This window comes from Panicum virgatum, chromosome 3N, assembly GCF_016808335.1.
Source record: "Panicum virgatum strain AP13 chromosome 3N, P.virgatum_v5, whole genome shotgun sequence".
NCBI lineage: Eukaryota > Viridiplantae > Streptophyta > Magnoliopsida > Poales > Poaceae > Panicum > Panicum virgatum.
In genome coordinates, this window is record NC_053147.1 from 31,752,207 (window position 1) to 31,769,617 (window position 17,411).

Below are 17,411 nucleotides of genomic sequence, written 5' to 3' on the forward strand. Positions count from 1 at the left end.
AGATATCTTAATATCGTCTTATAAGTCATATATTTTGGTATATATTCATCATACGTACCTGGTGGTGGTGGATACGAGGAATGACCCATATCAGGAAGCTGGTGGTGCGATCCTGTAAACCGTTCAAATTATTTAAAATATTCATAGAGATAAGAAGCACATGATAAATTCGGGCTACAGATTAGGTATTTACCTTGCGTTCCTTCTGCTGTCGCCGTAGGGTAATACGAAGAAGGTCCAGCATCATACCCCTGTTGTGATCCTATATGTAAATACAAAAGGAATTAGACTTCATACCACAATTAATTGAAATTAAGATATTGACTATATGTTTACCGAAAGGTCGTGGTGGTGCCTGTGTTGGTTGAAATGACATCCCTGCAGCTGGTGCCATGGTACTAAACTGAGTCCCTCCGTGAGGTTGGTAAGGTGGGTGTGCATCAGCTATATGGACTGGGAATTAATTGTTGGCTTCAAAGTAGGAAGTTAGTAAGTATCCTCACGTACCTGGATAATGCTGCTGAGACCAATAAGGTGCTTGGGAAGACTGCTGCTGTGTGGGACCACAAAGAAACGAGGTCAAGGCTTGAGACGAACCGTACGAGTCATCGTACGATGTCCGGCTACCAAAGGCTTCAAGCATGGAATGGGCTCTTTCTGAAACTCGGGTCCAGGCCGACTCTTGCTCATTCCTATCCATCATAGATCCCCCTCGAATCCTCATCAAATTCGCCCTGGCATCTAAGTCCATCAACCTGCACATTTCAAACTGCAAGCAAGAAAAAAGGACATTAACACTGTAATCCAAAGTATTTGAAAAACGATGATAACTTTGACTCACCGCCCCAGCTAATGCTTCATCCCTATGTCGTGCATACCCATCCTGTGCTGTCGCAACATGCGGCTGTGGTTGCATGTCAGCATATATCAAGCGGCAATGAGTCTGAGGCTGGTACCAGCTCAGGTACGCCCTGTACGAAGCCTCCGTGTGTGCAGGGGTCGCAAGCGCCACGTTCTCCTCTGCCTGGTACCAGCCATCGACCCAAGGCTGCACCCTTGTCGCCCACATGTTGGAGAAGGGTTGCCCAGTCCTCGATAAACTAAATATTGAAAACAATTTAGTCAAATATGATTAGTTAACTATACAATGCATAGTCACTGAAATAGTATATGAATTGTTACCTGTGGTCATGGCGTTCGACCCGATCCAATGCTGACGGCACAGGATACAACTGCCTTTGACCGAACTGTCTCCTGACTCTGTCCGGGCAGTGAGCCTCAATGTAAACGTCGTACACCAACGCTGTAGTTGTCATCCACAAGGCTTGGTCCTGAAAGCAAACCGAAGATATCCCGATCGGTGCACGAGTGTTTATAGCCAACTCGGAGTAGGGCTCCCACATGACGTCTTCAGGTGTCAACCGATCAAACTCAGCCACAAAATCAGGATAGGCCCGACGAGACTGTACATGGGCCCACCTCTTCTGCACAAAATTAATAATAATATGTACAAATAAGAAATACAAAGAGGGTAAAACAAAGCAACAGAATTGCCAACAGAATTGCCAACAGAATAGTACGAGTAGCAGTTATTTCCGTACCTGACGAGCGTACCAGAGAGTCCCCATGGTGGGCCTATCGTCCTCGGTGTCACCGTACATATCCAGCTCATACGGTGAGTGGTCGACAAGCGGGCGACCAATTACTATCCTCTCGTACGACCAAAGCTGTAGCAGAATTGGACATTCTGTAAGAATTGCATTGTGCTTATTTTGCACCGATGCCTTGCAGAGGCCACGGTACGTGGCTGCAAGTACCGCTGCACCCCAACTGTATTGAGGCATTTCCTCCACAGCTGACTCTGCGATCTCCAGTGCGTAAGGCACAAGCACCCTATCCACATAGGCCCCGTGTGAGTTGTTGAACATTATGTATCCAAACAACCACAACAGGTATGTCTCAAGGGATCGAGTGACGCTATCATCATCAGCATCAAGTGCCAAATTGTCGGGCTGCATAGAAAAGATGAACATTTATGAGTACGAGATCAATTATAAAATAAAACCATAACTGCACTAGTAAAAAGCATAACTCTAACATTAATCGTTCCATAACAAGGTATGTACCTGGAACTGGAGGATCCATGCCTTGGCAGGGCCTGTTGCTTTTGGGTGCTCTTCTACATCAATCGCGATGTCAATATTTGCAAAACGCTCTTCTAGATCGTCCAACCACGTAAGTGGGACGACACGAGGCCCTACGGCATCCCCACTGATAGGAAGACCCAGCAGCATCGCAACGTCCTGTAGGGTTGGTGTCATCTCCCCACAAGGGAGGTGAAAGGTGTTTGTCTCAGGCCTCCATCTATCAACTAGAGCCGTCAGTAGGGACCTGTCCAGCTATACTAAACCACTCTCAGCAAGACGACCTATAGTAAGAAGACCAGCCTCACTCAACCTGAAAAATAGAACGATCAAATGTAAGTACATTATGTACGAAACATATACGAAACAAACGTATTTTTAAAAACATAATCCGACGACATATCACCTGGGCACCCATCGTGGCTCAACAGGAATAAACTCCGCTGGTGGACGTGGACGCAGCACGTTAAGTTTCACGCGCTGAACCACAGCAAGAAATGACCGGTGCGACGAGTCTATGACTCCGTCAAGTATAGCTGGCGTATCTCCGGCCATACCTAACACAAAAAAATATAAGTTTTCTGCATTTTCTACAATTTTTCTGCATTTTTCTACAATTTATCTTAAATTTTCATAAACTTTTCTAACATTTTCATGCATTCCCTACAATTTTTTACAATATATTTTTATAAATATATTTTTCTAACATTTTCTAAATTTTTCTGCATTTTCTACAATTTTTCTGCATGTTTCATATACTTTTCTAATATTTTCTACGATTTCTGACTATTTCTCGAAATTTTTTCTCGTATTAAACAATTAATCAATACCACAAAAGTTGTTGGTAAACCTAATTGGTTTTTCTAAAAACTAATCTTAATTCTACCTAAATTATATTAAAAACATTACCTAAATCGCTATAATATCATTACTGCTGCATACACTAATTATAGAATTAAACATACAATAAATTTAGATTGAGAAAGTTGAGAAATATTTATTACCTGCGGTTAGGATCCAAAATCCGGCAGGGCTTCGCCGTTACAACTCTCTCCCTCACCCCTCCTCTCTCCCTCCCGCTCTCTGGATGTCGTGGGAAGCAAATGAGGGGGGAGAGGGAGGGAAACCCTTTTATACAGGATTGGGGAGCCTGCCGCCCCCTTGGCGGGCGGCAGGCCCCCTGCCGCCCAGTGGGTTGGCGGCAGGGGGCCTGCCGCCCGCCAGGGGGGCGGCAGGCTCCCGCCAAGGGCTTCCGTGCAAATATTTTTTTTTAAATTTACATATAAGTCCCTGCCGCCCCGCTGCTGGGCGGCAGGCCCCCTGCCGGGCGGTAGGGGTATAAAACTGTAAATTGTGATATTGAAAATATATTTCTGTAAAAAATATTTTCGAAAAATATAAAAATAAAAAAGGCGCCCAACCAAGCCAGGCACGCACCCGGCCGCCCACGGCCCACACCTGACACCACCCCACGGAAATGGATTCTGTGCAGTACTTTGAGTCACTGGTACGTGGACCCCACCCCACAACACCCCGCCGCCGGCCGAGCTGGCCCAGGCCAGGCACCCAGCGTGCCGCCGCTCCCTGCAGGCCGCAGCCGGCCGCCGTCTAGTGCCCCTCGCCGGCTCGCCCTTCCCTGCCCTCGATCAGCGCGGCCGGCCGGCGCACCCTCGCGGCCTCACTCCTCGCCCAGCGCGGCAGTCGCGCAGCACAGCAGTCTTCGCCCCTCAGCCCTTGCCAGGGCCGGCCCTGACTTTTTGGTGGCCCAGTGCGAAAAAAATAATGGAGGCCCCATTAACTATAAAAATATAAAAAGTCAAATTGGTAATGGGCATGACAAGTAGGTAGCAAATCGGCGATCTGTAGACAGCGGCAGCGTCTCGCGAGGATGTCAAGGAGGCACTGAAGCATGTAGTTGGGCAGATGTTGGAGAAGTTGTCGATTGATTTTCCTCTATCAGATAGGACGCGGCTTTATTCCTCCAACTAGGCAGATATGTCACGCCCAACAATATCGGTTACAAAATTTATGAGGGGGTCATGAGTCTGTTTGGATACATAGAGATAATAGTTATCCCTCACCTTTTAGTTCCAAATTATCCCACATGTTTGGATGTATGAGGGATAATTTTGAGTTAAAGTGGATTATCTCTCCTAAAATTCTTAGCCCCTCCAAGAGGTGATAATGGGGCTAATTTAGTATGAACCCCACAAAAAATGAGAGTATACACACACACCTAGATATGGGAATGAGAGAGAGGGTGGGCATTAGCCCATGAATCCAAACAACCTACCTTGGGCTAATGCTTAGCCTACCAATTTAAGACTAAACATTAGCTCTCAAAATTAGCCCTGGGCTAATGTTCTAAAGCCCATGCCAAATACTTAGATGATCCGAGTCTCTTTCAACATCTAAATGAGCTGGCTTATAAGCAAAGATGTTACTTATAACTTAATATGCTTCATAACATAGAAATATTTGGAGGCCCCGATTTTTGGAGGACCGGTGCGGTCGCACCGTCTGCACCCGCTCAGGGCCGGCCCTGGCCCTTGCCTCGCCGGCCGCGTCCCAGACTCCCATGTCCCAGCCAGTCCCCAGCTCGGCCAGCCGCTCGCGTCTCGCCGGCCGCCGCTGAGTAGCGCCGAGAGGTTAAGGACCCTGAAATCTGAATGCAATCAAACATCGTGCTGTTCCTCCGCCACGTCTCCTTCCCTCCGGACCCGCACCTCCTCCCCACCGCGCTCAAGTCATGCCCGGCGCTGCCGCTCGCCCGCGCGCTCCACGCCGCCGCCGTGTCCGCGGGCGTCGCGCGGGACCCGTTCGTCTCCTCCTCGCTCCTCCACACCTACCTCCGCTTCGGCGCCACCGCCGACGCCCGCGCCGTGTTCGACGGAACGCCGCAGAAGACCGTCGTCGGCTGGAGCGCGCTCGTCGCGGGGCACGCGGCCCGCGGGGACGCCGATGGCGCGTGGCGCCTCCTCGAGGAGATGAGGCGGGGGACTGCTGGCGGCGGCAGGGGCGGCGTAGAGCCGAACGTCATCACCTGGAACGGGCTCGTGTCTGGGTTCAACCGGAGCGGGCGGGCGCGCGACGCGGTTCTGGCACTGGTGCGGATGCACGGAGAAGGGACCCTGCGCCCCGACTCCACGGGTGTTTCGTGCGCCCTCTCCGCCATCGGGGACCTGGGAATGGAGGCCATTGCTGTCGGCGAGCAGCTGCATGGGTACGCTGTTAAGGCGGGGTGCAGGTTGGATGCCTGTGTGGTCACCGCGCTCATCGACATGTACGGCAAGTGCGGACGTGCTGATGGGATTGTTCGGGTGTTCGATGAGTCCTGCCATATGGATGTTGCTTCCTGCAATGCCCTCATCACTGGGCTATCTCGGAACACGCAGGCCTCAGAGGCACTAAGGTTGTTCAGGGAGCTTGTTGCCCGAGGAGTAGAGCTGAATGTGGTGTCCTGGACATCGATTGTTGCTTGCTGCGTGCAGAATGGGAGGGATTTGGAGGCTGTGGACTTTTTCAGGGAGATGCAGGCACAGGGGATTGAGCCCAACTCTGTCACCATACCTTGCGTGCTGCCAGCATTTGCCAATGTTGCAGCTCTGATGCATGGGCGTTCAGCACACTGTTTTGTTCTTAGGAAGGGCTTTTTTCATGACGTTTATGTGGGCAGTGCTTTGGTGGACATGTATGCAAAGTGTGGCAGGTTCAGAGATGGGAGGAAAATCTTTGATGCAATGCCATCCAGGAATGTTGTGTCATGGAATGCAATGATTGGTGGCTATGCTATGCATGGGGAAGCTGCAAGCGCTGTTCAGTTGTTTCACTCCATGCTGAAATGCAAACAGAAGCCTGACATGGTCACCTTCACCTGTGTTCTTGCTGCCTGCAGCCAAGCTGGCCTGACGGAGGAGGGGCGCCGCTATTTTAATGAAATGCAGAAAGAGCATGGCATTTCCCCGAGGATGGAGCATTATGCATGTATGGTTACTCTTCTAGGGCGAGCTGGAAAGCTTGATGAGGCATATGATCTCATAAGTGACATGCCATTTGAGCCAGATGGTTGCATTTGGGGCTCATTATTGGGCTCCTGCCGCGTTTATGGGAATGTGGATCTGGCTGAGGTTGCAGCAGAAAAGCTCTTCTATCTAGAGCCACAAAATGCTGGTAATTATGTCCTGCTTTCTAACATTTATGCTTCTAAGAAAATGTGGGAGGGGGTTAATAGGGTGAGAGAGATGATGAAGGATGTGGGCTTGAAGAAGGAAAAGGGTTGTAGCTGGATAGAGATCAAGAAAAAGGTGCACATGCTGTTGGCTGGTGACAACTCACACCCAATGATAGCTGCAATAACTGAGAAACTAAAGCAGCTTAATATTGAAATGAGGAGGCTGGGCTTTGCACCAAGCACAGATTTTGTCCTACATGATGTGGAGGAGCAAGAAAAAGATGATATTCTTGCTGTCCACAGTGAGAAGCTAGCTGTTGCACTGGGTCTCATAAGCACAAGCCCAGGAACACCCATTCGGGTGATAAAGAACCTCCGAATATGTGATGACTGCCACGAAGCAATGAAATTTATATCAAGTTTTGAGGGGAGGGAGTTATCTGTTAGAGATACCAACAGGTTCCATCACTTTACGGATGGGAAATGTTCCTGTGGAGATTATTGGTGATCTCTGTTGTGCTTCCCTGCAATACAATATGCATAACAACCTGAGGATGATGGCTATGAGAGTAGAGCATGCATATCCACAAGGTAATTGTTTAACAAATGTTCTACAAAGACTGACTTTCATATGAAAGGAAGAAACGAATACAACATCATGACTAATGCATTGTGCAAGAAAGCAAAAATCACTGTTGTATAGTGTCCAGTGTTTTAAAGGCGGTAAGGCGAGGCGAGACAAGCTGGGTACGCCTGGACGCCTAGGCGGTGCCTAGGCGACAAGGCGGCACTATAACCCAAGGCGAGCTGGGTCCGCCTGGACGCCTAGGCGACGCCTTTAAAACACTTGTAGTGTCTTCAGCCGAAAATTTTAGAATTTATTTATCTGACATCTCGATCCCAACCAATCTTAGTTTTGCTATGTTGTTCTGTATTCATGGAACTATGCACATACAGTGCCTGAGTTCTTTAGTTAACAGTTTGTGCAAGAAACTGAATTTCAAATACATAATGTAAAGCTTAAACTTGGAATATCATAACCAATGTGGTATAGCAGCAAGGTTTCATTGCCTACTTTTTTCATTTTTTTTTGTATCACATGGCATTTTATTTTCTGGAACTCTCCAAAGGCATTTTGTATAATGCTTCACTATCTTTGTTATACAAATGGTGGAAATCCTTAGCTTGCAAAGATACATTGGTTTGGTCTATTTTTTTCCTATTATTTCAGTTGGAATGTGTATATATTTATTATAAGAATATCAATAATAGCTTTATCCGCAGCTTCCTTCATTTGAATGATTGAATCCATGGAAGTGGCTAGCAGGTTAGGAGGATACGAAAAATAATAAAGAAAAACTCTACCCAAGGGGAGAGACATCACGAAGGCAGTGCTGGAAAGGTATTGAATTTATCGATGGTATACCGTTGGAGGCTAAATACAAGTTATAGGGGCTCAGTAATACAATCTGCAAGTTCCAAGCATATAAACAGTAAGTTCGTGGGAATATGAATTCATCACAAGTTCCATGATTGCAGTGTGATTGTGGAAATGTCCTTAAAGAGTTTATATTTCTTTTTGCAAGTTCCAAGGACGTAAACAGTAAGTTCGTGGGAATATGAATTCATCACTAGTTCCATGATTGCAGTGTGATTGTGGAAATGTCCTTAAAGAATTTATATTTCTTGGGTGTAGCTTCTATTTTCAATAACCTTTCAATAATAGGTATGTAGGTGTAGTTGATGACCGTAAGCCATTTGTTGACAATATATGCTACTATTTCGAAAAAAAGGTTCAAATATATCATTAAAGTTTTTCGTATTTATCAACAAATATGATTGATAGCAGCATTGGAGCAATCTAATCTTCCCTGCTATTCCTATCAGCAGTCAAAGTTAGGTCTTATGGCAAACTGACACAGTAGAGTAGATATTGAATTTCCAGTTGAAGTTAACTTCCCCCAAGAATACTATTTAGATGAACAGTAATGTTCTAACAGTTTAAAACTTCTAAACTGCACATGATCTTCATCAAATTCTGGTTGCATTTTTTGTGAATGTTGAATCTGTAAAAAAAATATTCCTTCTTAATGAACTTAATCATCTCTTTAGATGGTGGCCCAAGTTGTTGATCTTTGGAATAAGGACAATTTGCGATATTGTTAACCTTTCTGCTTAAAATAGAAAAGGAAGAAGTTCATTTTTGACCATCCAACTTTTGTCTCAGTTTGGTTTTGGCCATCGAACTCCAAAACCGGTTATCTTTGCCATCAAACTATCAAAACTGTTCAAATTTGACCATCGGGGCTGTTTTGATGGGTGGTTTTAATTTTTTATTTACAATTAAGTCCTTATATCTTAAAATAATTATTACTTTTTGTCCGTACCTCCGATTTAGGTCATTCTTGCGGTCACGCGTTCGTAATGGTGAGCTTTATCTTTTAAAATATTCTTTATACTATTTTATCACTATTTGTAATATTATTCTTATGTTGTTGTGTAAAAACAACAATATAATAAAAATAAAACAAATAATTACAAAATAATATAAATAATATTTTAAAAGATAAAACTTATCGTTACGAACGCATGACCACAAAAATCACTTAAATCGGAGATACGAGAAAAAAATAGTAATTCTTGGATCTTAAAATGATTACTATTTTTTTCCATTTTAAGATCTATCTTAAAATAATTACTATTTTTTTTCTCGTATCTCCGATTTAAGTGATTCTTGTGGCCATGCGTTCGTAACGATAAGTTTTATCTTTTAAAATATTGTTTATATTATTTTGTAACTATTTGTTTTATTTTTATTATATTATTTTTACACAACAACATAAGAATAATATGACAAATAGTGATAAAATAGTATAAAGAATATTTTAAAAGATAAAGCTCACCATTACGAACACGTGACCACAAGAATGACCTAAATCGGAGGTACGGACCAAAAATAATAATCATTTTAAGATCTAAGGACTTAATTATAAATAAAAAAATTAAAACCACCCATCAAAACAGCCCCGATGGTCAAATTTGAACGGTTTTGATAGTTCGATGGCAAAGATAACCGGTTTTGGAGTTCGATGGCCAAAACCAAACTGAGACAAAAGTTGGATGGTCAAAAATGGACTTCTTCCAATAGAAAATAAAGAGTGCCTCTGTGAAAGAATTTGCTATCTACAGGTCTGGGATTCTCTTCAGGGTTTCAAGCTCCAGCAGAGTGGCAGATCAACACATTTGGCAGCTATGGAATCGTTTCCACGAAATCTCTTATCTATCATTCTTTAGTGTTCAATTCAAGCCTTGGGAGTAGTTACGGAGATCTTGGGCTCCTCGTCATTGTAAGTTTTCTCTTTGGTTGTCTGTTCAAAACCGGTTCTGGACAGCGCACCGATTGGCACATCACGCTATGCATCCTGAGTTATGCTCCTTGTTAGAGGAGGAAACAATCCAGCATGTGCTGTGTTGTTGTGTCTTTGCTAGTGAGATGTAACTTCTGCTGCAAGGCTCTGGCCTCCAGCAACTTGCACCTTCCATGTGTGATTATTCCTTCTCTGAGTGGTGTTATTATGCAAGGCAAAGGGTGGGCTAAGATTTACGCGAGGGACTGAATTCACTGATGATTCTTTGTGCATGGTGGTTACCGAAACACCAAAACGACTTCCTTAAGCGATAATCCTCCTCGAGTCTAGTTGGTCCTCCAGGAGATGTGGATCAGGGTGGGCGCCAAGGGTCTGGGCACTCTATCGTCTCACAATCTTTTAGTGTTTCTATACAGGGCCATGGGTCGTCTTTTATATTTCTTTTCTTTCTCCATGTGACTGTAATGGGATGGCTTCTCTTTCTCTATTAATACAGAGACACACAGCTCTCTTGCATGTTCGAGAAGAAATAATGGAAAACTTATTGCTAGAGTGAGCATAGTTTGTCAATTTACTATATCTGTTAGCGAGGTGTTTAGGGAGATGATTAGCAGGCCCTGATGGGCCATGGGTGACCGGCGCCCAGCCTCCTTGGCTCTGTGCGCCGCCCCCTCCTGTTTGGTAGATGGCGGTAGGGTTCTGTTTCTATAAGCCATCTAGGATTCCCTGCCTTTATATGTACACCCTTTGTGCACCTCTATCAATCTATCTATTATTTCCCAGCAATCTCTATTGCTTACATGGTATGACGAGTTAGGGTTTCGATCCTTGCTCCTTCCGCTGCCATCGCGCGCCACACCTAGGCTGCGCCGCACGCCCCAACGGCTGCGCACCCCCTGCCAGCTGCCATGGCCAGCACCCCACCCGCCTCCCCCAAGCGCGGCGACCCCAAGGCCGCCGACGCCTCTGCCGTCGCCGACGCCCAGCACGAGGAGCGCGCCAAAGCCCTCCAGGCCAGGCGCGACGCTGCCCTCGCTAGGGCCCTCACGGCCGAGCAGGAGACCGCCATCGCCGCGCAGGAGCGTGACGCCGCCGCCCAGCACGTCCGCGACACCCACGCCAAGGCTGCCCGCGAGCGCGCCATCGCCGCCGAGGGCGATCCCTACGCCCAGCGCGAGGAGGAGGACACCGTCTCCATCGACATCAACGACCACGATCTTCATCAGTCTGTTCTGGCCCATGAAGCCGCCGCCCTCGTCAATCTGCACGCCCAGGCCATCGGCGTGCAGAATATCCGGAGCCTCCTCCCCGTCATCCTCGACCTCACCGCTGGGAACTACACTAGCTGGCGCGATCAGATCCTCCTCGTCATCGGCAAGTACTCCCTGGAGTCCCACGTCCTCGCCGATCTCCCTATGCCCTGATTCCCGGACTGGACCCACATGGACTACGTGGTCAAGTCCTGGATCGCTGGGACTATCTCCACCGACCTCGCCGAGACTGGTCATCGATCGCGCCGCCACAGCCTGCGCCGTCTGGTGCGCCCTCGAGGACCAGCTCCTCGGCAACAAGGAGACTCGTGCCCTCCACCTCGACGTCCAGTTTCGCAACCTTGTCCAAGGTAATCTAACCATCACCGACTTCTGCAGGAGCCTAAAGAGCATGGCGCAGCAGCTTGCGGATCTTGGGGAACCCGTGACTGACCGCACATTGACCGTCAACCTCATCCAAGGGCTCAACGAGCGCTTCCGTGATGCCGGCCGCCACATCCGTCGCGGTAACCCCTTCCCCAAGTTCAAGGACACCGTCATCGAGGTGATCCTGGAAGAGCTCACCATGGTGCACCAACCCTCGGCCTACTCGACAGCCCTCCTCGCCGCCGCCAAGCCTGCTGCTTCCAGGGCACCTTCGGCGACAGGATCCCGCCCCCCTAGCAGCCCTCACGTGCTGGAGGCTCCAACTCTGGGGGCGGGACTTCCAGCAGCAAGTCCAAGGACCGCCGCAGCAAGCGGGGCGGCAAGCCTCGCTCCGGAGGGGCGCCATCGCCCTCCAGCAGCGGCAAGCCCGGGGGCGCCTCCACACCCAGTGCAGGCGGCGCTGGCGGAGCCCCCTGGCCCTCCTACCTACACCCGTGGGCCGGTGCCATCCAGATGTGGCCCGGCCCGCAGCCCTCGACGCCGCTCCCGCTAGCCCCGATGCAGCAGTAGCAGCTGGCGCTGCTGGCTCAGCAGGCCCAGGCGCAGGCGCACGCCATCCATGCGGCCCAGGCTCAGGCGCTGCAGTAGGCACAGGCTGCCCATGCCCAGGCGCTGCAGCAGGCACAGGCCGCCCAGGCCCAGGCGGCACAGGGGCAGATGACCTACTTCCCGTGGGCACCCGGTGTCCGGCAGCAGGTCGTCTCACCAGTAGGCTCGGATCAACAGTCCCTGGCCTCCGCCCTCAGCACCGTCTCTCTGAACCAGCCTGCTACAACTGACTGATTCTTCGACTCAGGTGCTACCTCTGATATGACCTCCGATTCCTCCACTCTTACTCATAATTTTACCTCGCGGTATCCCTCGTCCATTGTTGTCGATAACGGTTCTTTACTCCCTGTCACCTCCACTGGCACAGTCTCCCTACCAGGTCCTTTTTCTCTTAATAATGTTCTAGTTTCACCTAGCCTTATTAGGAATTTGATCTCTGTTCGCCAGTTTACCTCTTGCAACAATTGTTCTGTCGAGTTTTACTCCGTTGGTTGTTCTATGAAGGATCTAGAGTCTCGGAGAGTTCTCGTCAGGTGCAATAGTGCTGGCCCCCTATACCCACTGCGCCTTCCTCTTGCTGCCGCCCTCGTCGTTGGCGCCTCTCCGCCCTGGCACCACCGTCTCGGTCACCCTAGTCATGAAGTCATGACCAATTTAGCTTCTGTCATACCTTCATGTACTAAAGAACCTAGCAACTCTTTATGTCATGCGTGCCACATTCGGTCACCGTTTACTTCTTCCACTTCTCGTGCGTTAAACAATTTCAACCTTTATTCATTGTGATCTCTGGACATCGCCAGTTGTTAGTGTCTCGGGTTACAAATATTATTTGGTCATTCTCGATGATTGTTCGCACCACTTGTGGACTTTTCCTTTACGGTTGAAGTCTGACACGTTTTCCAATCTTGCTAACTTCTTTGCTCATGTGACCAACTCAGTATGGCGCCACCATAAAGGCAGTTCAGTGCGACAATGGCCGCGAGTTCGATAACTCCAGCGCCCACACGCTCTTCCTCACCCATGGGGCCCATCTCAGGATGTCGTGCCCCTACACTTCTTCCCAGAATGGTAAAGCTGAGCGCATAATTCGTTCCACTAAATAAATATTATCTGCTCGCTTTTGTTCCAAGCTAGCATGCCACCATCTTACTGGGTCGAGGCTCTTGGCACTGCCACATATTTGCTTGACATCCTTCCCACCAAAACCCGGGTTTCGTTATGCCACACTTCGCTCTTCACGGGGCACTACCCACGTACGATCACCTACGGGTCTTTGGTTGCGCATGTTACCCAAATCTCGCCGCCACAACTGCTCACAAGCTAGCGCCGCGATTCACTCTTTGTGTCTTCCTTGGCTACTCTCCTCACCATAAGGGATACCGCTGTCTTGATCGTTCCACAAACAGAGTCATCATCTCTCGTCATGTTTCTTTCGACGAGGGCTCGTTTCCCTTTGCTGAGCCTTCTAGCCCTGTCAGCGGGGTAGATTTTGAGTTCTTGGATGACTATACTACTAATGGGCCGGCCCCCATTGGACCGACACCTCTTGTTTCTTCCACTGGACCTTGTGCAGATGGCACCACGTTGCCACACGTGGCCCTTAGAGTCCCGACGATGCCACCAGTAGGCGGCTCAGGCTTCAGCCGAGCTGGGATGCTCCCGGCTTTCCACCGCTCCCGGTCAGCGCCTCTGCACCACTAGCCGGCCACGGTCGGCCTCTTGCTTCAACCGCCGACCCGCCAGACCGGCTGTTGACTTCCAGTCGGCTCCTTTGACACCCGTGACGCCTGGACATCTGTAGCCGACCCCGTCGCCATCTGGACGGCCACGACCAGCCACCTCTGGCCTGTTGTCGCTCTTCACCGACCGCTCTCTGCCTTCCAGCATGTCTACACTCGGCGCCAGCAGCCTGTCACTGCTCCTCCTCCCTTGCCTAAGGGAGTCGTGCCCGTTCCCCCTGTGGTGAGTCAGCACGGGATGATCACCAGGGCAAAGGCTGGGTTTCGTCAGCCGGTGCTTTACCACGCCGCCCCACTATCGCCGATCCTGAAGACCTTCCGCAGCGCCCTTGCCGATCCTAACTGGCGGACTGCTATGGAAGCTGAGTACGACGCCCTGCTGGAGAACAAGACTTGGGATCCCTTTCCTCGCCCACCTCGGGCCAATGTCGTCACCGGCAAGTGGATCTTCAAGCACAAGTATCATGCTGATGGTATTCTGGAGCGGTACAAGGTGCGCTGGGTGCTCCGCGGCTTCACCCAACGTCCTGGTGTGGACTTCGATGAGACCTTCAGTCCGGTTGTGAAACCGGCGATGGTTCGCTTAGTGCTGTCCATCGCACTCTCTTGCCGGTGGCCTATTCATCAGCTGGACGTGAAGAACGCCTTTCTTCACGGTACACTTTTCGAGACGGTGTACTGCGCCCAGCCTGCTGGTTTTGAGGACACAGCCCACCCCGACTTCATCTGTCGCCTGAACAAGTCCCTCTACGGACTTAAACAGGCACCTCATGCTTGGTATAGCAGGTTTGCAGCATATCTACTGTCCCTGGGGTTTGTGGAGGCAGAGTCCGACACTTCGTTGTTCGTCTTCCGTCGCGGTGACGAAATGATCTACCTGCTCCTCTACGTCGATGACATCATCCTCACAGCTTCCTCCGCAGAGCTCCTGCAGCGCACCATCACTACGCTCCAGTCTGTGTTCTCCATGAAGGACCTCGGTGAGCTCCATCACTTCCTGGGGATGCATGTCCAACGGTGGGGTTCCAGCTTACTCCTTTCCTAGCATCAGTACATGCTAGACATCCTAGATCGCGCAGGGATGGCTGAGTGCAAGCCCTCCTCCACGCCTGTCGACATCTATCCGAAGCTGTCTGGGGATGGTCCGCCATTCCAGGACCCTTCGGATTATCGGAGCCTTGCTGGTGCTCTTCAGTGGCTGACGTTCACTCGACTGGACATCGCCTATGCAGTTCAGCAGGTCTGCCTCTACATACACGACCCCCGGGAGCCCCATCTTGCCGCCTTGAAGCGCATTCTGCGCTATGTGCGCGGCACTCTACACTTGGGGCTTGTTCTGCAGCCGTCACGGAGTGGTGATTTGACCGTTTACTCCGACGCAGACTGGGCAGGCTATCCAGACACCAGGGGCTCCACCTCAGGCTACGCTGAGTTCCTTGGTGACAACCTGGTTTCCTGGTCTTCCAAGCAGCAGAACACAGTTTCCCAGTCCAGTGCTGAAGCTAAGTATCGCGCTGTGGCCAATGGTGCGGCCGAGGTCACTTGGCTGCCCCAACTTCTGCTAGAGCTTAACGCTCCTCCTCACCGAGCGCCACTGGTATACTACGACAATATTAGTGCGGTCTACATGTCCTCCAACCCAGTTCAGCATCAGCGCACCAAACACATTGAGATCGATCTTCACTTTGTTCGGGAGCATGTTGCTCTTGGTGATGTCCGTGTTCTGCATGTTCCGACGACCTCTCAGTACGCCGACATCTTCACCAAGGGGTTACCTTCGTCCTTGTTCTAGGAGTTCAGGTCCAGTCTGAACGTCCACTGCTTCGACGATCAGACTGCGGGGGCGTGTTAGCGAGGTGTTTAGGGAGATGATTAGCAGGCCCTGATGGGCCTTGGGTGGCCAGCGCCCAGCCTCCTTGGCTCTGTGCGCCCAGCCTCCTTGGCTCTGTGCGCCGCCCCCTCCCCCTGATGGTTCTGTTTCTATAAGCCATCTAGGGTTCCCTGCCTTTATATGAACACCCTTTGTGCACCTCTATCAATCTATCTATTATTTCCCAGTAATCTCTATTGCTTACAATATCCTCCCCTGTCCGAGTAGCATATTCCAGTTGGATACACCGCTGATCTTTCCATATTAGTAACACATGCAAGTATCTGTTTTTTTCCTTCTCTGTAGAAACTACAATGGAACTATGCATAGGGAAAGTTGATTAGATTGGTTGAGGACCATTTTACAAACGATGAGTTTCTAAAGAGATACCTGTTATGAACTGAGCCATGCTTGGTTGGTCTAGGTTTTGTGATGTATGTTGGGTGCCATTCTATCATAATAAAAAGTTGCCTAGCTTCTCCTAGGCTGATCTCTGAAAAGGTAGATACCTGTGGTTCTAGGCTTTAGTATGTTAGAACTTCCATCCTTTGTAAGCCTTTGTTGCCGACGTGCCATAATTTAATTTAATTGTCATTGTGGTACTTATTTCTTTAACTCTAACATGCATTATCATTTCGTGCTTACGTGGTATCTCTCTGTTGGCTTTGTTGTATTCAACAGATTCTGCGCTTTAGAATCTGAGTGACAAGAAAATGACGAATGCTGCATTGGCATATAAATGTGTGGAAGTGGCGTATATGAAGGCAGCTTTCAAACATCCTGGTGCAATTAAAGATAGGCATGCATCGCAGGCAACATCTTGGATGGTTCCTCCAGTTTTTTCTCTTTTTTTTTCACATACACTTTAGCTCATGTATCTGCATAATCATTTGAATATATCTGAAGTCATTAGGGTTGTTACGTCCTGTTTGGTTTGAGAGGCCTCCTTTGGGTTATCCCATATGGGAATATCCACTTGTTTTTATGGATTGACCTTATTATCTGTTTTATGGGTTATGTCTTATGTGGTGGATCCATTCTCAAACCAAACTGGATATAGAATGATCATTCATTCATGGCAGAAGTCTAGATCACCCCCCTCCCCCCCACCCCCGCCCCAACTACGAGGGATGGACTACATAATCTCCTCAACCATAAAACCGCGTATTCTACCCCCTGAACTTTTCAAAACCGTTCAAATTACCACCTGGGGTGGTTTTGAATGGTGGTTTTGCTACAGTAACACGGTTTTGCCATTTTCTTTTTTTATTTATTTCGGTTGAATCTTTGAAAAATCATAAAATGAAAAATCTAATTTTGTTGGACTCTACATGAGTAGATATATACAGTAAACAAATAATATGCTATGCTTTAGTACAAAGTTTTTTCTTTAAATTTAGATCTATTTTTTCTATAATTAAATCATAGTAAATCACAGAAAAATTATAAAATAAAAAATCCAATTTTGTTGGACTCTACATGAGTAGATCTAAACAGTGAATACATAATTTGCTATGCTTTAGTAAAAGTTTTTTCTTTAAATTTAGATCTATTTTTTCTATAATTAAATGGAATAATTCATAGCTTCAGTTTCTATGGCTCAATTGAGGTGAAATTTTTATGATGGCCTTACTATTGTATGCTTGAATTGTAGTAAAAAATTCATACTCATTAGATCATGTATAACTTAGTTATAAATTTATTTACGTTTATGCTTAGATTTATGCTTGTTAAATATAAATAAATCTATAACTAAGTTAGTCATGATCTAATGAGTATGAAATTTTTACTACAGTTCAAGCATACAATAGTAAGGCCACCATAAAAATTTCACCTCAATTGAGCCATAGAAACTGCGGCTATGAATTATTCC

The 17,411-nt window shown here is 48.1% G+C and overlaps 1 protein-coding gene and 2 long non-coding RNA genes across 4 annotated transcripts; 1 reads left to right on the plus strand and 2 right to left on the minus strand.

Annotated features, from left to right (window-relative positions):
* Window positions 1-217: 217 nt before the first annotated feature.
* Window positions 218-734, minus strand: LOC120668107. Its single transcript, XR_005672238.1, has 3 exons — window positions 508-734; window positions 337-444; window positions 218-262 (listed from the first exon to the last, which is right to left on the minus strand). It is a non-coding gene; the product is annotated as an uncharacterized LOC120668107 (long non-coding RNA).
* Window positions 735-2,361: 1,627 nt separating this feature from the next.
* LOC120665606 lies at window positions 2,362-3,204 on the minus strand. Its single transcript, XR_005671238.1, has 3 exons — window positions 3,149-3,204; window positions 2,551-2,701; window positions 2,362-2,457 (listed from the first exon to the last, which is right to left on the minus strand). It is a non-coding gene; the product is annotated as an uncharacterized LOC120665606 (long non-coding RNA).
* A 1,524-nt stretch (window positions 3,205-4,728) lies between these two features.
* Window positions 4,729-7,997, plus strand: LOC120665710 (pentatricopeptide repeat-containing protein At1g20230-like). 2 transcript variants are annotated; one of them, XM_039945370.1, is made up of 2 exons: window positions 4,729-6,906; window positions 7,600-7,997. In XM_039945370.1, exon 1 carries the CDS (start codon window positions 4,814-4,816, stop codon window positions 6,821-6,823), a length of 2,010 nt encoding a protein of 669 aa, XP_039801304.1. In that variant the 5' UTR covers window positions 4,729-4,813; the 3' UTR covers window positions 6,824-6,906; window positions 7,600-7,997. The 2 variants fall into 2 exon arrangements, with proteins under 2 accessions (XP_039801304.1, XP_039801303.1); XM_039945369.1 differs by having other exon boundaries at window positions 7,643-7,997.
* Window positions 7,998-17,411: the final 9,414 nt, after the last annotated feature.

Coding starts and splice junctions, on each gene's coding strand:
- LOC120665710 (XM_039945370.1), top strand. CDS start 4,814: ATGCAATCAAACATCGTGCTGTTCCTCCGCCACGTCTCCTTCCCTCCG.